The sequence below is a fragment of the Staurois parvus genome, unplaced genomic scaffold, assembly GCF_062004578.1.
Source record: "Staurois parvus isolate SC_StPar_1 unplaced genomic scaffold, SC_StPar_1.0 ptg000682l, whole genome shotgun sequence".
NCBI classification, from domain to species: Eukaryota; Metazoa; Chordata; class Amphibia; order Anura; family Ranidae; genus Staurois; species Staurois parvus.
In genome coordinates, this window is record NW_028318478.1 from 9,151,469 (window position 1) to 9,178,974 (window position 27,506).

The 27,506-nt window shown below is 44.9% G+C and overlaps 1 protein-coding gene across 1 annotated transcript in view; it reads right to left on the minus strand.

Moving 5' to 3' along the window:
• Nucleotides 1-27,506, minus strand: part of ENTREP2 (endosomal transmembrane epsin interactor 2) — a 1,018,721-nt gene that overhangs the window by 170,922 nt on the left and 820,293 nt on the right. The window contains exon 5 of the mRNA XM_089652451.1: nucleotides 11,127-11,234. Coding sequence (XP_089508577.1) covers nucleotides 11,127-11,234 — 108 coding nt within the window. The remainder of the gene's footprint in view (nucleotides 1-11,126; nucleotides 11,235-27,506) is intronic.

The window sequence follows — 27,506 nt, forward strand, 5'->3', positions numbered from 1 at the left end:
GGATTACTAATATGTACTGATGCAAGAATTCCTCTTATTGAGGGTAAGGGTAGATATTGAGCAAATTGGATGGCAAGTGTTTTCACGTGGTGAAGAGATTTGAGCACAATATTTTATTATATTTACAATATAAAAGATTGGAACATACCAAACTGTATGCAGTTTATGATTTTTCTATGATTCGGGAGTATACACAGCAGATGGGACAGAGATGAACAAGAGTAGACCAATTTATGTTTATGTAAAAAGCTTTATTTCATCATTTTCTGGTGAGAGCATAAGGAGAATATTATTATCCATATATGGAAGTTTGGTCTCACAAATAAACTTTTAAAAGGACTGCAAAGAGCATACTGAGTGCTGTTTTGGAGTAATTATTTTGGTCTGCCCAGGGGGGCAGTTTGTTTCCAGCTGCTGGACATTTTATTACACAGTGCTCTTTAGTTATTTTACATTGATACCTATGCTATGACCCATCACATCAGGTCACATGGCAATTGTACACAATGGATGATGTTCACTCATGCCATTCAGTATAAACTATTATGCTGATCTCTGTAATTGGTCACAATGATCACATGGTACAGACAGTGCCAATCAGAACTCATCTGTACGATGTGATTAGCTGTGGCCAATCACAGGTGACTACAATAATAAACATTGAAAACTCACCATGCCTCTTACTAAATACCAAAAAGGGGTCATTTGGGAGATATTTGTACTGTCCTGATGTTTTCAGGCCTTAAAGTGTTACTAAACCCAGGACCTTGCATCCACTATATCTGGTCTCCCACAGTACACAGAATATGGAAGTGCAATTATTTTAGTAAATATAAGATGCTTAATACCTTTTCTCATTAGAAGTTAGAGCAGTCTTGTAACTTCTATGTCCAGTCCACCACTAGCTAAAGCTTGTAGGAGGAGTTTTCTTTCTGCTCTAGGAGGATGCAAATGCCCTGACCTCTGTCTGGACAGTGCTGATTGGACCTGTGCTGATGATATGCTCCCAAGAAAAAAAAACAAACCTCTCTAACAATACACACCAAACTGAGCATGTGCATGCCTATGGTTCTTCTTTTTACATAATGCAGAGGATTGACTCCTTAGGTTCCACTGTGAGTATACCAAGCATGCTTTACTGCATATAAACACTGATTTTACCGTTGTGGGTTTAGTAACACTTTAAGAAATGAAACAGTAAATCAGAATTGATCAGTTTTCAGAGTTTCCATAGTTTGTGGACTCTATAACTGTCCTACAGATTAAGTAATAAACACTGATTTGGGTTATTTTCACCAAATTTATTTTCACCAAATTTAGCAGAATAAATTTTGGCCTAAATTCATGAAGAACAATTATTTATTTGCAAAATTTTATAGTAGAAACAAAGAAAATTAGTTTTTCTGTCTGTGACGGGAGTCACTTTGGGTGGGGGGCCCATGGAACCCAGCTCACTTTGGAGAGGTGGGGAGACCCCTATCTCAGCTCCCAATATTCCTCTTATGTGTAAATCTCCCTGTGCCTGTTAGGGGTACAGGGTGATCTGTCCTAATATTGTGTAGACATGTCTAGGAGATAGGTGGGGTGGGGGGTTTTGGATTGTTTGGTGTTGTGTGGCTGCATCCCATTGTTCTATTGTCTGTCTGGTTTGGGAGGAAACTGTTATGGGATGTATGTGTTTATGTGTATTAGCTTAGTGGGGGGTGTCTCCAGCAGCCCTCGCTCCTGATGGGACTGTCTGCTGGTGTGAAGTTTTGAATACCTGTGTGTCTCTTGTTACTAAATGTAGATTGCCCTGACCTGTGTCATTATGCAGGGAGGGGGGACTGTCCCCTGAGTGTGTATACTATCTTGTATCTGTGTTTAAATAAACTAGTCTACCTCCTGGTGTTGTCTAGTCTTGTATGGTCTGCTGTGGTGTCTGTTGTCGGGAATCGGTAGTCTAACGGAAGTACTCAAGCGCAGCCTGGGGTTGGTTCTGTTACATTGGTGGCAAGCGGTGGGATTGTGCTTCCTGGCTGTGAACACACCCAAACCTCCCCCTGGATCCAAGGTTTGGATAGCAGGAGAGGAGAGACAGATACCATTTGCAGCTATGGAAATGAAGGACTTATGGCGCATGCAGCAAGTGCTGGCTTACCTAGATGATCCTGTTTCTGCACAGGACGAGCTTGGATGGAGGAATGCGTCTGTCCAACAGCTGGATGAAGGTATGGAAGATGGAGCAGTCAGCTCATTCCTCCAATTACAGATCCCAGGATGTATGGATCTAATGGATTTTTCACTGGAGGATGTTAAGGGTGATGAGTCACCTGCAGTCTGGGACATCCAAACCTCCACCGGGATCCAAGGTTCGGATAGCGGGAGAGGAGAGATACAGATACCACCCGCAGCTATGGAAATGGTAGTTTTATGGCAGATGCAGCAAGTGCTGGCTTACCTAGATGATCCTGTTTCTGCACAGTATGAGCTTGGATTAAGGAATGCATCTATCCAACAGCTGGATGAGGGTATGAAGATGGAGCAGTCAGCTCATCCCTCCAATTATAGATCCCAGAATGTATGGATCTAATGGATTTTTCACTGGAGGATGTGGGTGATGAGTCACCTGCCAAAGTGCTGGCACTGGGACCAAGGGCCACCAGCCCGTGCCCTGGACATTTAGCCATTCCAGAGACTGGGGATTTGATAGACTTCTCTGCTGAGGAAAAACAACCTGGTGAGCCTCCAGCAGAAGAGCTGGCAACAGGGCCAAACATTGCTGAGCTCTACCCAGCACGAACAGCAGTTTTAGTCTCCCTGAGAGAAGAGGCTGCCGGCCTTTCTCTTACACCACTGACAGGGACATGGGATTTCCTGCCAGCAGCATCTTTGGAGGTAAAAGAAACTTCTCCAGCTGAAGCACTGACAACTGGACAGAGGGTTCAGGACCTCTGCCCCACACCTGCAGTAGTTTCAGAGGCCCAGGGGGAGAAGGGAGAGAAGGTTGTTGTCCTTCCTCCCCCACAGTCAGCCAGAGTGGAGGAAACTGTCTTCCCTCCCAAGCCAGGATCTGTGCACCAGGGGGAAAGTGACAGAGGAGTGTCATCCCAGCAGCAGATCCACAGTCTGGGAGTGGAGGAAGCCGGCTTCCCTCCCCCACAGTTAGCCGGAGCAGATGTGGGGTCCCCAGCAGAAGTGCTGGCAACAGGCAGAGCGCCACTGGCCCTTGCCTAGCAACTACATTCACCACCTTGATACCTCAGGGATGTTGGGCAGTCAGCTCAGATCCCCAACAGCATGATGGAGTCAGCCCAGCCACCCTGTCTTCTCTCCAGCCGCTGAGGACTTCAGGGAGAAGGACCAGTCTGTACTTCTCCCCAGCAGCGGGTATGTTCTACAAGAGAGGCAGAGGTTGGCTGGGTGAGTAATGCTTTGTGTGTGACAATTTGCTTGGGGTACTGTGTGGGTGCTGGCATTGGGGGACTAGAAGTACAGACTAACTTTGGAGTCAACCTGTTTGTGGTCTCCTCCTGCGTTAGTCTCCCACTGAAAGGAGAGATATATGATGGGAGTCACTTTGGGTGGGGGGCCCATGAAACACAGCTCCCCATATCCCTCTTATGTGTAAATCACCCTGTGCCTGTTAGGGGCACAGGGTGATCTGTCCTAATATTGTGTAGACATGTCTAGGAGATAGGTGGGGTGAGGGGTTTTGGATTGTTTGGTGTTGTGTGGCTGCATTCCATTATTCTATTGTTTGTCTGGTTTGGGAGCAAACTATTATAGGATGTATGTGTTTTTGTGTATTAGCTTAGTGGGGGGGGGTGTCTCCAGCAGCCCTCCCTTCTGATGGGACTGTCTGCTGGTGTGAAGTTTTGAATACCTGTGTGTCTCTTGTTACTAAATGCAGATTGCCCTGACCTGTGTCATTATGCAGGGAGGGGGGACTGTCTCCTGAGGGTATATATCTTGCATGTGTTCAAATAAACTAGTCTACCTCCTGGTTTACTTCAAGACTGGTGTTGTCTAGTCTTGTATGGTCTGCTGTGGTGTCTGTTGTCGGTGTTCGGACAGGGAAGCGGTAGTCTAACGGAAGTATCCAAGCGCAGTCTGGGGTCGGTTCTGTTACATTGTCTTTTTTTGTTTAGCAAAAAATTATAAACCCATTGGTGATTAAAAACTGGCAAAATAAAGCACTATTTGGATAAAAAAAAATAAATAAAAATTTAATATAGGTACAGTGTTGTATGACTGCGCAATTGTCATTCAAAGTGAAACAGCGTTGAAAGCTGAAAATTGGTCTGGGCAGGAAGGGGGGTGAAAGTGCCTGTTATTGAAGTGGTTAATAAACACTTTGTTCTAAACTGACTGGTGCCCATTTTGTTCCCCACAAAGAGTCAATGATTCTGCCTTCAGGTTTGAAATGCTAGAGTGTATGTATTTATAGAATCAATGTCCAGTACAAAATAATCAAGACTGACAGCAGTTTGGGGTCTAGGGCAGCTCTTCCTCAAGCCACAGATACTAACTAGATCAGCAATTAATTATTAAGAAACCAGATGTGACTTAATCCATCCACAGGGTAATAGCAGTAAACAATATAATAAATAACACATTCATAGAGAAATATAGAGAACACAGTACCACAATATGGTCATCAATAGTACAGTAAGAGGAGTTTGTATACCATAACTGTCAAAATTCTGACATCAAAATAAAAATGTATCATAAAATAAAATATACACTACAGTTTCAGTGACCATTTAATTTCCTTCTACTACAACAGCTCTTTACCATTACTATGCCTCCTAAATTTAGGTACCCGATCTAATATCATAAACTGGGGTTGTGAAACTGACTGGGAACATTTAGTAGAGTGTTTGGAACTTAGTCAAGTTTAGTTGTAGATAGCATATTTATAGTCAGAAAATCACTTTATCATCAATGGGGCTCACCATCCAGCTTTAGAAAATGCATATGGCCATCTCAATATCCCTGATCTTTCCACATTTTAGAGCATATTATGTAAGGTATGAAACTAAAGTGTTAACAGTGCCTTTTAAGGGATTGGAAACCTGCTTCAGATATGAAATAGTGACATTTATTTTTTAGGTACTTATATAACGCCATCAATTTACGCAGCGCTTTATATATATACAGTTGTGTTCAAAATATTAGCAGTGTGTTGAAAAAAGTGAATAAAGCTCAAAATCCTTCTAATAGCTTTTATTTCCATACACACAAATGCATTGGGAACACTACACATTCTATTCCAAATCAAAACATGAAGAAAAATTATATCAAATTTGTGTTGTTCCTCTAAAAAAAATTAAGAACAGTGAATATTAGACTGTTCAAAAAAATAGCAGTGTATTGTTCTTTACAAACTCAAACATTCACTATATAAACTGAAAAATGTTTGAAGATTTTGCTTTCCTTTGAATCACTTAATGAATATTTAGTTGTATAAGCACTGTTTCTGAGAACTGCTGTACATCTGTGTTGCATGGAGTCAACCAACTTCTGGCACCTGTGAACAGGTATTCCAGCCCAGGAAGATTGGACTACATTCCACAATTCTTCTCTATTTCTTGGTTTTGACTCAGAAACTGCATTTTTGATGTCACCCACAAGTTTTCTATTGGATTAAGATCCGGGGATTGGGCTGGCCACTCCATAACGTCAATCTTGTTGGTCTGGAACCAAGATGTTGCACATTTACTGGTGTGTTTGGGGTCGTTGTCTTGTTGGAACACCCATTTCAAGGGCATTTCCTCTTCAGCATAAGGCAGCATGACCTCTTCACGTATTCTGATGTATTCAAACTGATCCATGATCCCTGGTATGCAATAAATAGGCCCAACACCGTAGTATGAGAAACATCCCCATATCATGATGCTTGCGCAGCCATGCTTCACTGTCTTCACAGTGTACTGTGGCTTGAATTCAGTGTTTGGGGGTCGTCTGACAAACTGTCTCCGGCCACTAGACCCAAAAAAAACAATCTTACTTTCATCAGTCCACAAAATGTTGTGCCATTTCTCTTTAGGCTAGTCAATGTTCTCTTTGGCAAATTGTAACCTCTTCAGCACATGTCTTTTTTTAACAGTTGGACTTTGTGGGGGCTTCTTGCAGATAGCTTGGCTTCACATAGGCGTCTTCTAATTCTAACAGTACTCACAGGTAACTTCAGACCTTCTTTGATCCTCCTGGAGCTGATTGTTGGCTGAGTCCTTGCCATTTTGGCTATTCTTCTATCCATTCGAATGGTAGTTTTTTGCTTTCTTCCACGTCTTTCAGGTTTTGGTTGCCATTTTAAAGCATTTGTGATCATTTTAGCTGAGCAGCCTATCATTTTCTGCACTTCTTTATATGTTTTCCCCTCTCCAATCAACTTTTTAATCAAGGTACGCTGTTCTTCTGAACAATGTCTGGAATGACCCATTTTCCTCAGAATTTCAGAGAGAAATGCACTGTAACCAGCATGTACAACATTTGCTGCCTTCCTTCCTTAAATAAGGGCAATAATTGCCACCTGTTTTTCAAAGAATGAATGACCTCACTAATAGTACTCCACACTGCTATTATTTTGAACACGCCCCTTTCAATTAGTGATTCAATTACACAGGATCAGCAGCATGCATGTCATGACTGTTGGGTCTGTTGGATTTCTGTTACTCTAGTACACCTGCTAGTAAATTATTTGCCATGTAGAAATATCATTTCTACAAAAAACAGTGATTGATCAGGTTAGTGATGTCTGACTGCTATTATTTTGAACACAACTGTATATATATATGTGTGTATTGTACATTCACATCAGTCCCTAACCCTCAAGGGGTGTGCAATCTAAGGTCCCTAACTTACATTCATACATACACATACTAGGGCCAATTTAGACAGGAGCCACTTAACCTACCAGCATGTCTTTGGCGTGTGGTAGGAAACCAATGTACCTGGAGGAAACCCACGCAGGGACAGAGAGAACATGCAATCTCCAGGCAGGTGGTGCTGTGGTTGGGATTCAAACCAAGGACCCTAGTACTGCCAGACGGAAGTGCTAACCATTTAGCCACTGTGCTTCCTATGGGAATCGTATTACCTTTTTATAAATTTTAAGTATCATGGTACATTTTTACAACTGACTCTGTTGCTTCTTGAAAACTTCAAAATAAATGGCCCTGCAGTAATGAAAATGGCCAGTGGCCAGTGAATCCAAACTGCATTGTGGTGAAGTGGTAAAGCTTTTGGCAAAGTCTTCAGCATTCCACCAGTTCCTATGTCCCCACAGGGCACATTTCCACAAGGTTTAAAATGTTATGTCATGGGCACTCTCATTTGTCCTAATGATGGGCAATATGGGCAAGAAAAATGACTTCTTTTGTCTCTGAGATTCATACATATTCTTATGCTGGGTATACACGCAGAGCAATGTGGATGTGCTATTGTATTCTGACAGAGGCGACTCCCTCCCGCCAGAATACACAGGTCAGTGCTGCAGCCATCGGCTGTGGTAGCTGATTGAATGCTGGCTTTCCAGCAGGATTGTTCTGCAGAACAGGGAGGGGAACACACACTAAAATTTTCCAAGTTCTTTCTAAATTTCAATATGTGTGTACACCGCTTTAGGAGATTTTTAAAATATCATTAGAATGAATTGTTGTGCCCTAAACCATCCCCTTATTCCTGCTTTTTAGGGTTATACATTACAATAATATTGAGGGGGCACCGTGACAATAATAAGGCATTGCTGACGTGTAGACAGATGCAAATACCTGTGTTAGTAATTGTATTGATCCCTGTATTCCTGTAAAATGTCCAGATCCTAGGCCCAGATTGTACATGGAAAATAGATTTCTGCCCAATTCAGGATTTTAGTGTCAATCAATAGATTCCTGTAAGAGCATATACTGCCATCTGAATTGACAGAATGATGAGCTTAGTGAGAGAGGAGGGACTTAATGTTAACATTGGCAGAAGTGAAAGCTCTATGTAGTGCATGGGCCTAGGATCCAAACAGGTTCACCGGGAGCACAAGGTAAAAAGTAACACCACTAGGTACCTAAAACATTTCGGGCCAGACCACATTTATTTTAATTACATATAACTACATATTTTTGGATGCTTTGTATAGACTCGGGGAAATCAATATCAACCTGAATGATGCATATCATATTCAGAATAGACAACTATACACAATGAGTATGGAAATGTTGGTGACATCTTTTGGAGATATTTAATTATATTCATGACCACCAATATATTATGATATTATGTTGGCATATAACACTGGTATGCGTATCCCAGTACTCCTTCTCATGGTTGGGTATTTTGTCATCTTAGATGTATTTAATAAGATGGCGTTGTATTTAGTTTATTATTCTTTTATGCCAATTATGTGAAAGTAAAACTTGTGATTTTAAAAGTTGCTTCGTGTTATGCTGATAAAGTCCATCCGTTTTGAAGAACATATTATTCCTAAGCTATTTGTACATATTTAGCATAGGGAAAAGTTGGACAATACAATGCCCAATGAATGCAAATGTTTCTTCAGCTCAGTATGTCCTTTCTTACTTGACATTTGGGGAACACTTGTTTAACTAGTAGTCGACCGCAGATAGCCGAATGACTGCTGCACTGCGGCCGGCCAGTTCTGAGTGGACGTCATATGACGTCCCCCCAGAACGCGCTCTCCTGCGCGCCCCAGGGGGCACGCATCCGGCGATCTCCGTGATCACTGTGTCCTACGGACACAGCTGATCACGTGATGTGGTAAAAGGCCAATCACAGCGGCCTTTTACCACCTGATCAGCGGTGTCTAATGACACGCTGATCAGAGGGAAATGCAAGTGCCGGTTCTCGGCTGCACTTTCCTCACGCTGTCAGATCGTGAGAAAAGTACTGCCGAGAAGCGGCAGTTGTCAGAGCGGGGATCGGCACCGATCATCAGGGCACTGATGATCAGTGCCCTGATGATCGGTGCCCAGCAGTGCCACCCGCAAGTTCCGCCCACCTGTGCCCAGCAGTGCGCCCACTAACTCCGCCCACCTGTGCCCAGCAGATCACCTACCTGTGCCCAGCAGTGCATCCACCTGTGCCACTCTGCAGTGTCACACACCTGTTCCCAGAAGTGCCACCTACCTGTGCCCACCAGTGCCACCCACCTGTGCCCACCCACCTGTGCCCACCAGTGCCACTCACCTGTGCCCACCAGGGCCACCCACCTGTGCCCACCCACCAGTGCAGCCCACCAGTGCCACCCACCAGTGCAGCCCAGCAGTGCTGCCAGTCAGTGCTACCAGCCAGTGCCCAGCGGTTGTGCCAGTCAGTGCCGCCAGTCAGTGCCCAGCAGTGATGCCAGTCAGTGCCGTCTATCAGTACCCATCATCAGTGTCACCTATCAGTGCCGCCTATCAGTGCTGCATATTAGTGCCGCCTATCTGTGACACCTCATTAGTGCTGTCTATCAGTGCCGCCTATCCGTGCCACCTCATTAGTACTGCCTATCAGTGCCCTTTAGTGCTGCCTATCAGTGCCCATCAGTGCCGCCTATCAGTGCCTATCAGTGCTGCCTCATCAACGCACATCAGTGAAGGAGAAAAATTACCTGTTTGAAAAATTTTATAATAGAAACAAAGAAACTTTTTTTTTTTTTCAAATTTTTTGCACCTTTTTTATTTATAGCGCAAAAAGTAAAGTGCCCAGTGGCGATTAAATACCACCAAAAGAAAGCTCTATTTGTGAGAAAAAAATGATCAAAATTTCATATGGGTACAATGTTGCATGATCGCGCAATTGTCAATCAAAGTGCGGCAGCGCTGAAAGCTGAAAATTGGCCTGGTAAATAAGGGGGTGTAAGTGCCCGGTAGGCAAGTGGTTAAAGTAACCCTGTCATCACAGGGTCAAGTTTTTTTTTCAATATATCATCTGTAAAAGAGGCATTTACTGTATATTTCCTGAGGACAAGGAGGGTTTCAGATCTACATCTACCACTTCTGGGGTACCTGGAACCAGGAGGGGGACCCCTGTCTACCTATCTTTTGGGGCAAGAGGGATCTCTGGACCTGGAGGTATATTGCTGCACCCAAGGCCGATGTCAGTATTTGAGAGGGATGGTCTATGTGTTCCTAGGATCTGCATGCCTGGCTGGTCATCTGGATAAGATTATACACATGCGCATTTAAAATGTGCGGTCGGTGAGTGCGCATTTTTTCTGTTTGATTCCGGTCACCTAATGAGGAAGAGGCCTTCACATGCTTATGATCACTTTATTGTGGAAGGACTTTATGAACTATTTTATCTTTACTCATTTTATTATTATTTTTACCATTTAATCATGTTACAGCGCTGCACTATATATACTTAACATTTACTGTATATATCATCCTTTCTGGCTGCCAGTGTATTAAAAAGCACGGCTCCCTAGCCGCTGCAAGTGTATAGAATACTTGCTCTCTTTCCGGGTGCTGTGGTTCCTCCTGCTGGCTCAAACATTACTACAGGACACAAGAGAATGTAGGAGGAACCATGATGGCCAGGAAAGGAGAATAATTGTTCAACTTTTTTTGATGGGAAAATACTTGCAGCAACTGAATAGCAGTGATGAGGAAGCTTTTCAACAGACAGGCTACAAAAAGGGCAAACTTTCTTTTACAGCTGACCTCTTTTGCAAAAATGACCTTGACTGGGTCACCTTAAAGTTGATTTTCATTTATAGAGTGATTGGCCTCCTGAGCCAGGTTACTGCACACTATTGATCTTTCCACTTTTTCCTGATTGATTGTTTATTGAACATACACAGTGGCTTAATTTGATGCACTGGTGAATGGACATACTGTATATTATCCACTATAATCCAAAGTGAAATGGTTATCTTTATTACAACTAAAACAAGTGATGCTTCTGCTACTGCATCAGGCCCATATTGCTAATGCACACACTGCACATCAATGTGTGGAGGTATCTTGTGCTCAGGGAATGATGTCATTGTGATAACAGTGATTACATCATTGCCCGGTAGTCATGATATCATCAGCATAGTAATGACCTTTTAAATATCTTGTGTTTGAGCTCCATGGCTTATGTTTACAAGTACATTTCCTATAGTTTTGGACATAGGTTTGAATAACTGTCTTTTCACTTACCAGCTGTAGAACATCAGCAGAGACCATCTGCATGCAGCACATTGCAGTAGCCAATGCACAGACGATTGTGGAGATGATATTCAGAGCGCACACACTAAACAACAGGTCCTGTGAAAAGATGCAAAAAAGCCATCAGGTTTTTGTCTCAAAAATGCATGTGACAGGAATGCAAACATCTTTAATTGGGTTGATAATAATGGCTGTCACTTGCTATCTATTCAATGTGGGATTAATTATTTTGCACTGTTGCTTGTTCAGCACCGATTTCCTCCCGTGTACAAATATTTCACAATGCTGTACTGGACACTGCAGCGAGAAATTATAACATGCTATTATATTTTCTTTGTCAAAGGGTCAAAGTCTGTTATTTGCCTTGCTATGTACATGTGATTGCCGTGTTCCATCGATTCTTTTTAAAAGCATATCATGGCAGATGCTATTTTTATCTCTAAGTATAACTTGGGCACATTCTGTTTTGGACCCTGAAGATTGTAGGGCTGATAAAGGCAAATTAGCGGATTTCCTAAAATATTTACCCGGAATAACTTGTTACTGCCCTTCAAAAGTTCCCAAAAGGAAGAAGAGGGGAGCCGGCAACCTTAAAGAGTCATCTTTGGTTTATTGTAACATATTGATGCACCAACACACCACCTGGTGCAAAACAACTCTTATGCTTTTCAGCTCCCTTGAGGAGTGAAATGCATGAGATTGTTTAGCACCAGGTGGTATGTTGGTATATCGCTATGTTACAATATACCCAAGATGATTCTTTTAGGTTAACAGCTTCCCTCTTCCTTCTTTTGTGAATGTTTGGACTGCAGTGACTTTGGCAGCTCACGACAGCAGGCAGTTGCTCCCGCAGCTGGGAGGTTGACAGGAGAGGAGCATAGTCTGCAGCGGAACATCTATTTGTAAGCATACCCAGGATCATTTTTTGTTTGTGCCCACCCTGTTTTAAGATCTTTGCTAGTTTGTGAATTTCATGCAGCCTCAAATGCTACTGTAGGGTAGGGTACAGAGGTGGCCTTTGTAATCCTCTTTCAAGTCAATAGATGTCTACATAATTCAGAGAAAGTTTAGGGTTGTTAGGTTTAAGTGCCAACCCTGTCCATGCTGGAAGAGGGGTACCCTGAATAAGGATATGCTAGGAAGGCAGAAAGTTTCCCGAGTTAGTTGCCGCAAGTGGAGTGATCATTGGTTTTCCCTGTGGTTGGACCAAACCACATCAAAATGTATGCAGTTGGGCCTTAGTTGTTTATATTCCCTTTAGGGGGGAAGGCTGGAAGGTGTCAGTAAAGCAAGGAGGGTTTGCCCCACAGGAATCCCCACACATAAGCAAGAATAGGATAGTCTTTTGAGGGGCCAAAGGCCCATGTTATGTTATTATGGTAGATCATGAGCATTACAGGTTGAATGTGTTCCCCTACTACATAACACTCCACCACTGTATCATCATGATTGAAACCTAATGCACAGAAGGGAAGACTAAAACTGTTTCTGATTACATCTGCCCAAATATCACATAGCCAAGATTAAACATGGATTCTATTTCTTTTCAAAATCCAGAAACCACAGGTTGCAGGAAAGAAAAATTGCTTGATTACCCCATCAACACAGCCGCTGGCAATAATCCCATGAAAAATCCAACAGTCTGGTTGTACCCAAGTTGTACAACAATCGATTTGGGTACAATCAGCCTGCTCATAGATGGTTTGAATCTCAGGTGGTTCTTCTGAACTGGCTGAGACTCAAACCATCAATGGCCAGCTTTAGAAGGTTGCTGTATTTCTGAAACTATTGCATTTATTGCAGGTGATCAGCTATAAGTGTATATCTAGTGACTTTTTTGGATAGAATAGGGAAGGGTTAGAATGCTTTTCAAGTTTTTTTCTCTCCTTCTGTACCCCATTAAGAGGGTTCCTTGTTTCTTCCTGTCCAGAAGACACAACGGAAGAGAAAGGACTCTCCTCTTGGCCAGGTGACCCAACTGGAAGATTTCCTGTGAAATCTATAAAATTAGGAATTTCCCTTCACTTTCTCTCCTCGTGACAATGGTTACTAGGGTTGGGCTTGATGTTCGAGTCAAACCTATGTCTGGGAAATACACGAATGGTAAGGGAGTTTGGCAGCCGCGCCCCACAATGCACTGTGCCCTGACCGTGCTTTGTAATTGGTCAAAGCAATGCACCTGATCACAGGTCAGGTGCAATGCTTTGGCCAATCACAGTGCATGATGATGTTACGAAGGGCGGGGTCACCACAGGGTCACCCCACCCCTTGTGACGTCATTACAGTATTTAAGAACTGTCATCCCGACACAGCTGTCAGACAGTGGGTGTCAGGGATCCTCTCGATCCCCGCCGCGATGGTCCCGGCGCAGGCGCAGTGTGCCGCCCTGTGCAGGGACTCGAGCACTAGGTCCGGGCCGGCCGCGGCGTTCGAGTTCGCGCATGCGCAGTAGAAGCCGCGGCCGCCCGCTGGGCACCAATGGCAGCGCAGGGCGGGGTATTTAAACGACCCTGAGCTGTCATTCAGTGCCTTCTGGTCTTACCTGTATCCTGTATCTGCGAACCTGTGTATTGTAAGTTGCTGACCCGGATTGTACCTGACCTTGCTGGAGCAATACTTGAGATGCTACACTTCGTTTACTCAAGATGACTGGATGCCACTTCTCCCCCTAGCGGAATTCGCGTACAACAATGCCCGTCACTCAGCGACGGGACAGTCCCCGTTCTTTGCCAACTATGGTTTTCACCCCGTCTTCCTCCCGGATTTGGTCCCGGAATGCACAGTACCAGCAACGCAAGATGTAGTAACGTTTTTCTCCACGAACAAAAGGAAGCTTCAAGAGGCCATTAGTCGGGCCCAGGAAGACTACAGGAAGGCATTCAACAGGAAACGGAGGGGAGATCTGGTGTTGCGGCCTGGGGAGAAGGTTTGGCTAGCGACGTCCAATTTAAAGATGCTTTGTCCGTCGAAGAAATTGGGACCCAAGTTTATAGGCCCCTTCTGCATTAAACGGATGGTCAACGAAGCGGCCTACAAACTCGTCCTTCCTGACACACTCAAAATCCACCCAGTCTTCCATGTGTCCCTGCTGAAGCCAGTAATCCCAGATGCCTTCCCTGACCGAGAATCGAGACCCCCGGAAGCCATAACGGTCGAGGGAGAAGAAGAATTTGAGGTGGAATCAATCCTAAAGTGCCGAAGGAGGGGGGGCCAGGCCCAATTCCTAATCAAATGGAAGGGCTATGGCCCTGAGGACAATTCTTGGGAACCAGCCCAGAATGTCCATGCACCTAGACTTGTCCGGAGGTTCTTTTGCGATCACCCGTGGTGGAGAGATCGGGTGGGCATCCGGAGGTTGCCCGTAGGGGGGGGGGCAATGTCAGGGATCCTCTCGATCCCCGCCGCGATGGTCCCGGCGCAGGCGCAGTGTACCGCCCTGTGCAGGGACTCGAGCACTAGGTCCGGGCCGGCCGCGGCGTTCGAGTTCGCGCATGCGCAGTAGAAGCCGCGGCCGCCCGCTGGGCACCAATGGCAGCGCAAGGCGGGATATTTAAACGACCCTGAGCTCTCATTCAGTGCCTTCTGGTCTTACCTGTATCCTGTATCTGCGAACCTGTGTATTGTAAGTTGCTGACCCGGATTGTACCTGACCTTGCTGTATTTCTCCTGCCCTGACCCTTGCTTTGCCTGACCTCTCTCCTGAATGCCCCCTATTGGATTTGACCTGCTGTTGCTGACCTGGCGTGTGACCCGACCATTCTATGCCCGCTGCCTTGTACCTTGCCGTCCTCTCTGTTACCGACCCGGCCCGTCTGACCTTGCTCATCCATCCATCCATCCCGTGCAGTGGGGTCTGCTGACCTCCTCATATCAGACTCTTCCCCGTGGGAGCCCTTGGCGCATATCACTACCACTGACGGACGCACCCAGTAGCCACGACCTGGTCTCAGGGGGCTCCAAGTCCATCCCCACCATCAGGGGCCCTGGTGAACAAGCACCCTGGGACTTAGACTCCGTGCGCTGGGGACGCCTATTCAGTGGAGTGCTAGTGGTACCGCCAGGCGGTCCCTTACAGTACCAGAAGGCCATGACTGAGTCTAGAGGAGGGCCCTCGCCGCTTGAGGAGATCTGCAGGCACCTGTCTAACTTGACACAGGCCGTATCGGCCCTGCAGGACAGATGTCAGCAGATTGAGAATCACTTCCAGACCTGCACTATATCCGTTTCTGCCCCACAGGCCGCGGTCCCCGCACCCCCGGCCGTAGCAGCCCCTGTGCCGGTTTCTGGGGCATCCGCCCCACTCCCGGCGGCCGAACCCCGAGTACCCTTACCGGAACGTTTTCACGGGGACCGCACACGCTTCAGGTCATCCCGTGAGTCCTGTCTTCTCTATTTTGAGTTGCAACCACGAACCTTTGTGACTGAATCCGTGAAGGTGGGGTTCGTCATCTCCCTCCTGCAGGGTGAACCCCAAGACTGGGCCCACCGACTGCGGGGAAAAAATGACCCTCACCTCAGTTCGGTTGACAATTTTTTTTGACGCAATGGCCATCCTATACGATGACCCACAGCGGGCAGCTTCTGCTGAAGCTACTTTGTACACGCTCCGGCAAGGCCGCCGAGCGGCGGAGGAGTAAGCGTCTGAATTTAGGCGCTGGATGGGGGGGACACGCTGGAACGAGTTAGCTCTCCTGCATCAGTTCCGTATAGGCCTATCAGAAGGCCTGAAAGATGAGCTCTCCCGGGTGGAGGTGCCTGAGACTTTAGAGGACTTAATTGCACTGACTATTAAGATTGACCGTAGACTGCGGGAACGCAGGTTTGAGAGGTCCGGCCAGGGTCATGGAAATCCCTGGGGGTCATTTCAAGGTCCCAGTCAAGCACCTAGGCCAAACATCCAGAACCGGCCACCTGGAGATATCCCTGAACCTATGCAACTCGGCCTGGCACGGCCTAAACTATCTCCAGAGGAACATCAGAGCAGACGATCCCAGAACCTGTGCCTCTACTGTGGTGAAGCTGGTCACATGGTACGATCCTGCCCGCAGAAACTGAGTAAGTGCACCTCTTCTTCCTTGTCCATTGGCAATGTTAGTCCATCCCAATACTTAGTGGTGCCCCTTTCCTTTCAGCTTCCGGAAAGGACCGTGGAAGTATCGGCCATAGTTGATTCGGGGGCATGCAGCTGCTTCTTGGACATTAATTTTGCTCACCAGCAGGGTATTCCTCTCCAATTGAAACAGAAGGGGTTCAATATTTATTTGGCCGATGGTTCCCGGATAAAATCAGGGGTAGTGAACCAGGAAACCCCCTCCATCGCCACTGTCATTGCCGGCCAGCACCAGGAACTGCTCCGCCTGGATGCTATAGCTTCACCCCTCTTCCCAGTCATTTTGGGGCTCCCATGGTTACGGGCCCATAACCCCCAAATTGACTGGGAGACCGGAGTAATTTCGTTCCCTTCTCCATACTGTCGGGTATACTGCCGCACTTCGGGCCCGGGGGTCCCCCAAATCCTCCTGTGCTCTGAGGGGGAAGCCGAATTAAAACAGGTAATCCCGGCAGCCTACCATGAGTTTCTAGATGTGTTCAGCAAGCGGGGAGCTGATACTCTACCCCCCCACCGCCCTTATGACTGTCCCGTTGACCTGTTACCCGGTTCAGAAATTCCTTTTGGGCGAATCTTCCCCCTTTCAGAGCTCGAATTGGGGGCCCTGAAGGAATATATCGAGGACAGCCTCCAGAAGGGGTTCATCCGCCCCTCCACTTCACCGGCGGGGGCGGGAATTTTCTTTGTTGAAAAAAAGGACAAAACCTTGAGGCCGTGTATCGATTACAGGGAGTTGAACAGGGTCACGATAAAGAACCGTTACCCACTGCCGTTAGTACCAGAGTTATTCCAAAGTTTAAAAACAGCAGTGGTTTTTACAAAGCTGGATTTGAGGGGAGCATACAACTTGGTTCGCATAAGGGAGGGGGACGAGCGGAAGACGGCCTTCCGCACCCGCTTCGGCCATTTTGAATATTTGGTCATGCTGTTCGGGTTGTGTAATGCTCCGGCCACGTTTCAACACTTTGTGAATGATATTTTTAGGGACTTCCTGGATGTCTTTGTTATCGTCTATTTAGACGACATTTTGATTTTCTCCCCTTCCTTGGGGGAACACAGAATACATGTAGCGAGGGTATTGGGGCGATTGCGGCAGCATGGGTTGTACGCCAAGGCAGAGAAATGTTGTTTCGAACAATCCAGCATTACTTTCTTGGGCCTGATTATCTCCACCGCGGGGGTCGCGATGGATCCCCAGAAAGTCGCTGCAATACTGGATTGGCCTGAACCCACAGACAGGAAAGGCGTCCAACGATTTATTGGTTTTGCAAATTTTTACCGAAAGTTCATCAAGAACTTCTCGGGTCTGGTCTCCCTCAATACTCAGCTAACCAAGCTGGGAACCCGGTTCAGATGGACACCAGAAGCTCAGGAAGCTTTTGAAGCCTTGAAGAAGTTGTTCACCTCGGCACCCATTTTGGGTCACCCAGACGCCGACCTGCCCTACATCCTGGAAGTGGATGCATCGGAGAATGCGGTAGGTTCCATCCTCTCCCAGTGGAAAGGCACCAAGGAATTGCTCCATCCTGTAGCATTCTTCTCACGGAAGCTTACCCCAGCAGAGAAGAATTATGATATCGGTGATCGAGAGCTACTGGCGATCAAAACGGCATTAGAGGAATGGAGGTACCTGCTGGAAGGTGCTGTGCACCCCATCTTAATATTTACTGATCACAAAAACCTAGAATATCTGAGAACCGCCAAACGTCTACGCCCGCGACAGGCAAGATGGGCACTATTCTTTTCTAGATTCAACTTCCACATTACGTACCGGCCTGGATCAAAGAACACTAAGCCAGATGCGTTATCACGTATGTACGAGGACGCCAAGGAGATCCCAGTACCCGACACTATCCTGTCCTCGGGTAACTTCTTGGCCCTTCAGTCGGACCTTCGTTCCAAGATAATGGAGGCATCCACAACCGTCTCTACCCCAGCTGGAGGGCTCCTCCAGAACAAGGGGGGACTCCTATGGAGGGAAGATCGGATTGTGGTGCCGGAGGAAGCCCGAACCCTGGTCTTGGGCCATTGCCATGACCATCCGATGGCGGGGCACTTTGGCCCAGAAAAGACCCTGGAACTTCTCCGACGCTCCTTCTGGTGGCCGGACATGGCTAAAGATTGTAAGGGCTATGTAAGGTCCTGTATCACCTGCCAAAAGAACAAGCCATCCAGAAACAAAGTTTGGGGTCTGCTGCGACCCTTACCGATTCCTGAACGGCCTTGGCAAAAGATCTCGTTAGACTTTATAGTCGAGCTTCCGCCTTCACTAGACCACACGGCAATCCTGGTGGTCGTGGACCGCATGTCCAAGATGGCCCACTTCATCCCGTTGAAGAAAACCCCCTCGGCAGCCGAGACTGCGCGAGTTTTCATTCGTGAGGTAGTAAGGCTGCATGGGGTCCCCGAAGACATTGTCTCGGACCGAGGGGTCCAGTTCACGTCAAGATTTTGGAGGGCACTGTGCAAAGCCCTGGACATCAAATTGTCCCTTTCCTCTGCATTCCACCCTCAAACTAACGGTCAAACCGAAAGGACCAATCAGACCCTGGAGCAATACTTGAGATGCTACACTTCGTTTACTCAAGATGACTGGATGCCACTTCTCCCCCTAGCGGAATTCGCGTACAACAATGCCCGTCACTCAGCGACGGGACAGTCCCCGTTCTTTGCCAACTATGGTTTTCACCCCGTCTTCCTCCCGGATTTGGTCCCGGAATGCACAGTACCAGCAACGCAAGATGTAGTAACGTTTTTCTCCACGAACAAAAGGAAGCTTCAAGAGGCCATTAGTCGGGCCCAGGAAGACTACAGGAAGGCATTCAACAGGAAACGGAGGGGAGATCTGGTGTTGCGGCCTGGGGAGAAGGTTTGGCTAGCGACGTCCAATTTAAAGATGCTTTGTCCGTCGAAGAAATTGGGACCCAAGTTTATAGGCCCCTTCTGCATTAAACGGATGGTCAACGAAGCGGCCTACAAACTCGTCCTTCCTGACACACTCAAAATCCACCCAGTCTTCCATGTGTCCCTGCTGAAGCCAGTAATCCCAGATGCCTTCCCTGACCGAGAATCGAGACCCCCGGAAGCCATAACGGTCGAGGGAGAAGAAGAATTTGAGGTGGAATCAATCCTAAAGTGCCGAAGGAGGGGGGGCCAGGCCCAATTCCTAATCAAATGGAAGGGCTATGGCCCTGAGGACAATTCTTGGGAACCAGCCCAGAATGTCCATGCACCTAGACTTGTCCGGAGGTTCTTTTGCGATCACCCGTGGTGGAGAGATCGGGTGGGCATCCGGAGGTTGCCCGTAGGGGGGGGGGCAATGTCAGGGATCCTCTCGATCCCCGCCGCGATGGTCCCGGCGCAGGCGCAGTGTACCGCCCTGTGCAGGGACTCGAGCACTAGGTCCGGGCCGGCCGCGGCGTTCGAGTTCGCGCATGCGCAGTAGAAGCCGCGGCCGCCCGCTGGGCACCAATGGCAGCGCAAGGCGGGATATTTAAACGACCCTGAGCTCTCATTCAGTGCCTTCTGGTCTTACCTGTATCCTGTATCTGCGAACCTGTGTATTGTAAGTTGCTGACCCGGATTGTACCTGACCTTGCTGTATTTCTCCTGCCCTGACCCTTGCTTTGCCTGACCTCTCTCCTGAATGCCCCCTATTGGATTTGACCTGCTGTTGCTGACCTGGCGTGTAACCCGACCATTCTATGCCCGCTGCCTTGTACCTTGCCGTCCTCTCTGTTACCGACCCGGCCCGTCTGACCTTGCTCATCCATCCATCCATCCATCCCATGCAGTGGGGTCTGCTGACCTCCTCATATCAGACTCTTCCCCGTGGGAGCCCTTGGCGCATACCACTACCACTGACGGACGCACCCAGTAGCCACGACCTGGTCTCAGGGGGCTCCAAGTCCATCCCCACCATCAGGGGCCCTGGTGAACAAGCACTGGGGACGCCTATTCAGTGGAGTGCTAGTGGTACCGCCAGGCGGTCCCTTACAGTGGGATCCAGCCTCGAGAGCAGAGCGTTTTTTTCTTTTGTTCTTTTGGGTCGTTGGTGGCGGTGGGCATCATGATTGATGTTGGATCTACTTTGGGGGACATTTTTTTATTTTTGCTTTTACTAAAGGACTTGTCAAAGACAGTCTGCATTTTTTGTTCTTGTTATTATTATTATTATTATTCAAGATTTAGATATTACCAAGTTTGCACAGCATTTTACAGTATAAAGGCAGATGGAACAGGTACATACAATTTGATACAACAGGATTAGAAGGGCTAATCTAAAAGAGAAGAACAAGTGGTGCAAAAGGTAAATAACCTTAGCCACTTCAGCTCTGGAAGATTTTACCCCCTTTATGACCAGGCCATTTTTTGCTATTCAGCACTGCGCTGCTTTAACTGGCAGTCATGCAATGCTGTATACAAATGACATTTATATAATTTTTTCACACAAATAGAGCTTTCTATTGGTGATATTTGATCACCACTGGGTTTTATTATTTTTTATTATATACACGAAAAAAGACTGAAAAAAAACTATTTATTTTCTATTTTCTGTTATAAAACATATCCAATAAAAAAAAATCTAATTTCTTCATAAAGTTAGGACAAAATGTATTCTGCTGCATGTCTTTGGTAAAAAACAAAAATCCCAGTAAGTGTATATTTTTTAGTCTGTAGGAAAGTTATAGCATCCACAAACTATGGGATATACAGTATATATGAAATTCGATCATTCTTGATGTACTGATGACTGATTTTGATTATTGAGGCCCTTAAAATACCAGAACAGTACCATTTCCCCCCAAATAACACCTTTTTTGAAAGCAGACAGTCTGAGGTATTCAGTAGCAGGCATAGCAAGTTTTTTGAAGTTGTAATTTTTTTATCAAATTTTTTTGGAAAATGAAGAAATTAAATAAAATGTTTTTTTTTCACTTTTTTTTTTTTTACATGCCATTACCAGCACAGTACAGCATCATGATATGACTGGTGTGGCAGTGATCAAGGACACTGACTGGTGACAGCATGTTACAAAAAAAAAAAGAAAACATTTTGTAGTCAATATTTATTTATTTTATTTTTTAATATTATTAGTTTTTTTTTTACTATATTTTAAATACTTTAATCAGAGTAGTTCAATAACACCATAGTAACATTGTACTACTCTGGGGAGGTGATCAGGGAGGATTTTTTTAATTACATTTTGATTGCAGGTACAATGAAGATCAATTTACCAGCAATGCTTTGAACTGTCATGAATGGGTTAGGTGACTATTAGTGATCTGTGATTGGCTACATCTAATCACATGGTACAGGGTGCTGTGATTGGTCCAGGTACCATGTAATAGCTATGGGCCAATCACAGCTCACGAGTAAAGGAAGCAAAGCTGTTATGAATCTTATGAGTATGTCTGTACAGGCAAAATGATGTACAGGTATGTCACTTTGCCTGTACATGCCGCCTGTCTGCAGAAAATGTACTGTGGACGGTTGGCAAGTGGTTAGAATTGAAGTACATTTTTTAGGTGAAGGAGTATTAGGCCTCCTGAAGAGATGAGGTTTTAGTAATCTCCTAAAATGGACAGAATTGGAGATAAACGGACAGACTGGGGAAGGGAGTTCCTGATGATGGAAAAGGCTCTGAGGGGTCCTGGAGTTGAGCATGGGAAAAAGTAATTAAGGGTGCTAGAGAGCAGGAGGTCTTGGGAAGAGTGGAGTTGACAATTTGGGTGATATTTCATGATGAGGTTGGTGATGTAGGTGGGGGCAGCTGGTAGCCTAATATTCTTACCTAATAATTAAACCTGAAATTACGGGACCTCAAAAGCAAACTTTCATGTTAGCTTTTGAGGTCCCATAATGTCATGTTTTGCTATTTGATTAGGCATATGATTTATGGAACCTATTACATTGTGGTGGCACAGGGCAGAATTGTTTTTCTTTTAAATTACATTATGACAATTTGATTTGTTAACGAAACAGCTGTGTTTAACATTGGCCACCAGGATGGTGCTTCCAGAACTTATTGCCATAGCAATGGGCAGACAGCCATGCTAAATACATCCAGTAGCTTATTTACTGACTACCAGTCATAAGGTTAAGTTGTGTTAGAGGCAGAAATGGGGCACACCTGCCTTTCCCACTGTGGCAGACTACAGCACACGCAAAGCAAAATAAAACAATTAACTTTGCACTTTTAAGATATGATTACATAATTAGCAGCAAAGATCAAGCTATGTTTGTGGTTTCCATGGTGATGTTAATCAGCATTCAGCATTATAACTGAACAGCATGTGCTGAATACTACATCTTTCCAAAAATATGAAGGCATTTAAGTCACTGGATTTTTGTCATTTAAAAAGAAAACATTTGTGAAGTATGCAATACAGTTAGAAAAATAAAAGATAGTTATTAAAAAGAAGCAATTCAACTAAAAATCATATTAGAATTTGATTAGTCTCAACCATATATAAATTAAAGTCTCTTCCTAAATTATTAGTTGGAGTGATAGATTAGGTGCTAAGTATGTGTGTAGTTAAGATCACAGTTCATTGAATTAAGGTGCCTATACACTAAAAGTTCATGTGTTAGGTTTGGCATTTTATACGTGGGATGGAAAATTACTATATGTCAGCTATGTCTGGCAGCTTATGCTTCCTCGTCTTACAGATCTTAAAAAAATAACTTCATTGCACAGTACTTTATAATGATGCAGCACTATAAATATTCATATATTCAATCACACATGTAAGAAAAAGTGCATTCCATTGTATGTCACAGTGTAAAACAGTCATATAAAATAGTCCAGTGATGTGTGGTCTTCCCCACCCACCAACAAGTCTGTGTTACAAGCCACACAGAAAATTGTTATTTGGATCCACTACCCAGCATATTCCCGATCAGGTCCAAAAAATAAACTCTTTCACGTATCTTCCTCACACGTATCTCCTCACTGTACAGAACTGAAGCTCACCATTTAAAGTGGACCAATACGAACATACTTTAGTACAGCCAAAATCACTTATGAACCATAATAATCATAACCATCCTCCAAGAATCAAGCTGGGATGATCACTCATGTGCACTCCAGTGTTAATTTCATTGACAAAAATATTTTTCGTCAGCTGCATGTTTTCAATGATAAAAACTAAATGAAAGTAAAATTAGAATTAAGTCAATTGACAAGAACTATGACAAAAATCAATTCCGATTTTCAATTAGTCAACTCAAATCTCCTGTACATGTTATTTGACTAAAATATAATGGGTTTAGTTCAATTGTTATGCATTATTTAAGCATTTCTCTAAAATTTCCAAACTCAGTATATACTCCTGGAGTAAAAATCTAATAATATGTTATTTTTTATGGTATTAAGGTTTGACCATGCGCTACAGAAACAGATTTAGCCATTGCGATATATATAACATCTTTATAAATAACAAAAATATTGCTTTTTGACAAACAGAAGTGCAACTTTAAAATATAAAAAAAACCCTATAAACTCTATTGGCTGTAATGCCAGGCTGCAAGTGGGGATAGGGAAGTAAATGGGAGTGAGGGAGTGCACAGGACAGAGAGCTGGGTGGTCTGGGGAGGGTGGTATTTTACACAGTGCTAAACACGGCTACCTTGCTGGGAGGGGAAACACTCACCATGTCACATCCAGACAGAAACAAATCCACCAGAGGAGATCCTCTTCTGTGGTTTGCAGGGCATTATTTCAGAACTCCCAGGCAGCAGGCAGACAGCAGGAGCCTGCATCTCTCAGCCAATACAGCTTGCTGGTAGAGTACCAGAGAATTTAGTCGACTAAAATGTACTGGAGATTTTAGTTGACTAAAAATAAAACCATTCAGATGACTAAAATACAACTAAAATGTCCTTTTAGTCAAAGGACTATGAATAAAATTAAATTGAAATTTGACATCAGAATTAACAGTTGTGCACTCACATTGCGCACACTGAACAGTCGCTTGTATTATAAGTCCTTCTATCTTGCTGAGTCCTGCCAGCCACTGTCACTTCCAAGGATGGGTGGGTTCATACGGCACTACTTCTGAGTGTGTGTACATGTGCCCCCAAGCTCTGTTGTACAGTTGAAACTCAAAAAATTTGAATATCGTGCAAAAGTTCATTTATTTCAGTAATGCAATTTAAAAGGTGAAACTGATATATGAGATAGTCTCATTACATGCAAAGCAAGATAGTTTAAGCCGTGATTTGTCATAATTGTGATGATTATGGCTTACAGCTCATGAAAACCCCAAATCCACAATCTCAGAAAATTAGAATATTGTGAAAAGGTGCAATATTCTAGGCTCAAAATGTCCCACTGTAATCAGCTAATTAAGCCATAACACCTGCAAAGGGTTCCTGAGCATTTAAATGGTCTCTCAGTCTGGTTCAATAGGAATCACAATCATGGGAAAGACTGCTGACCTGACAGTTGTGCAGAAAACCATCATTGACACCCTCCATAAGGAGGGAAAGCCTCAAAAGGTAATTGCAAAAGAAGTTGGATGTTCCTAAATTGCTGTATCAAAGCACATTAATAGAAAGTTATGTGGAAGGGAAAAGTGTGGAAGAAAAAGGTGCACAAGCAGCAGGGATGACCGCAGCCTGGAGAGGATTGTCAGGAAAAGGCCATTCAAAAGTGTTGGGGACTTTCACAAGGAGTGGACTGAGGCTGGAGTCAGTGCATCAAGAGCTACCACACACAGACAGATCCTGGACATGGGCTTCAAATGTTGTATTCCTCTTGTCAAGCCGCTCCTGAACAACAACCAACATCAGAAGCGTCTTACCTGGGCTAAAGAAAAACAGACCTGGTCTGTTGCTCAATGGTCCAAAGTCCTCTTTTCTGATGAGAGCAACTTTTGCATCTCATTTGGAAACCAAGGACCCAGGAGTATGGAGGAAGAATGAAGAGGCACACATTGCAAGATGCTTGAAGTCCAGTGTGAAGTTTCCACAGTCTGTGTTGATTTGGGGAGCCATGTCATCTGCTGGTGTAGGTCCACTGTGCTTCATTAAGTCCAGGGTCAACACAGCCGTCTACCAGGAGATTTTGGAGCACTTCATGCTTCCTTCTGCAGACGACCTTTATGGGGATGCTGACTTCATTTTCCAGCAGGACTTGGCATCTGCCCAAACTGCCAAAAGCACCAAAACCTGGTTCAATGACCATGTGATTACTGTGCTTGATTGGCCAGCAAACTCGTCTGACTTGAACCCCACAGAGAATCTATGGGGCATTGCCAAGAGAAAGATGAGAGACATGAGACCGAACAATGCAGAAGAGCTGAAGGACGCTATTGAAGCATCCTGGTCTTCCATAACACCTCAGCAGTGCCACAGGCTAATAGCTTCCATGCCACGCCGCATTGAGGCAGTAATTGCTGCAAAAGGGGCCCAAACCAAGTACTGAGTACATATGCATGCTTATACTTTTCAGAGGTCCGATATTGTTCTATGTACAATCCTTGTTTTATTGATTGCTTGTAATATTCTAATTTTCTGAGATTGTGGATTTGGGGTTTTCATGAGCTGTAAGCCATAATCATCACAATTATGACAAATCACGGCTTGAACTATCTTGCTTTGCATGTAATGAGTCTATCTCATATATTAGTTTCACCTTTTAAGTTGCATTACTGAAATAAATTAACTTTTGCACGATATTCTAATTTTTCATGTTTCACCTGTACCACTTGCAGCCAGCAAATGGTGTACTAGAGGCTGCTTGTTTCCACTACATCTGGGTCATTTTACCACTCTGCTCTGAATAGCCTAGTGTACTTTTATCACTTATCCAGGTTTGCTCAAAACACACACAGTTAAATGATTCACCAGAAGGACACATCCCTTAAGTTGCATTACTGAAATAAATGAACTTTTGCACGATATTCTAATTTTTCGAGTTTCACCTGTACATGTTACATCACTGTGGAATTCATCAGGGGATTGTGTAAGTGCAATTTGTTTAATAAAACATTCTTCGAAGATGTCAGGATCATGTAATGCTCCTGTTTAATGGCAGCTGCTGGTCTCATTCAGGCATCCTGGTTTTGGCTGAGCTGCACTCTCCCTGTCTGACTGTCCACCTGCAGGGTGATTGATGTACACACAGCTTCTGATTGGCGACCAAACATGTTTTAAGCCAGGCAAGCCCTTATGCAGGCCATAGACGGCTCAAAAACTGGCCTTTTATTCATCCGATAAATGAAACATTGGTCAGTCGTTAAACCGACGTAACCACCAATTATTACGAAAATCGGCTGACCAAGTTGTCACGGATCCAACCCACACACACACGCCCACAGCGACTAGCTAACTGAGGCGTGCACGTCCGGCCGTGACTTGGGGTAAAGAGGGAATGAGGGGGACTTAGTCTGAATATACAGTATAAGACCGGCTGTGATATACTTTCAAAGCCCGCACTGCCTCTGGCCACCATTAGAGGGATACTCCACTCCAATCCAGCTGGCTAACCACACACAGGCAGATACGAATCTTATACACAATCTGGTGCACTATTAGGGTCGGGGAGCAGCCTAGCAATTGGCACACCCTTCAAGGATTCCTACAGCTTTCCTAAAAGCTAGAACCCCGGAGCTAATCACTCTTCCACTGTCCACACACCCCCACTAGACACACAACAAACTGTAGCTTGCCACCACCCAACAGTTTGTCCGCAGACTGGTCTTCTGGGCCACTACACACACACAGATCTCCATCTGGCAGACCTGCTACCTTACAATCTGCATGCAATCTGCCAACACACAGTACAATTGCATACAGATAGGCAATAAACTTGACCGAGCATATAAAGACACTGCAATACAATACAATCTTTCCGGAGATATGAGCCCGAGCTTAAGTACCCAGAAGTCACTTATTAATTTTATGATTTAATATCCCGAAAGTGGGCAGTGCATAAAATATGTACACAGAAAAAACAATTACAGAAAAAGAAAAAGACACACAGTTGGCTATTCACTATAAAATAAAAGGGAATAAAAACAGAAATAAAACTTTTTCCAAGAGTTATCCTGCGACTGGAGCAAGTCAGAGAAAGTCCGCGATTCGCCAGTCAAATAGAACCGGCTCCGTACGAATCACACTATCCATATCTCAGATCCTCAATTTATGGCAATATGGACATAGGCTGGACATTAGCCCTTGGCCAATCAACTCTGGGCGGTGTTCCTGTACCCGCCCACAGGACATTCTGGGTACTGAAATGCCCAAAGTCGATT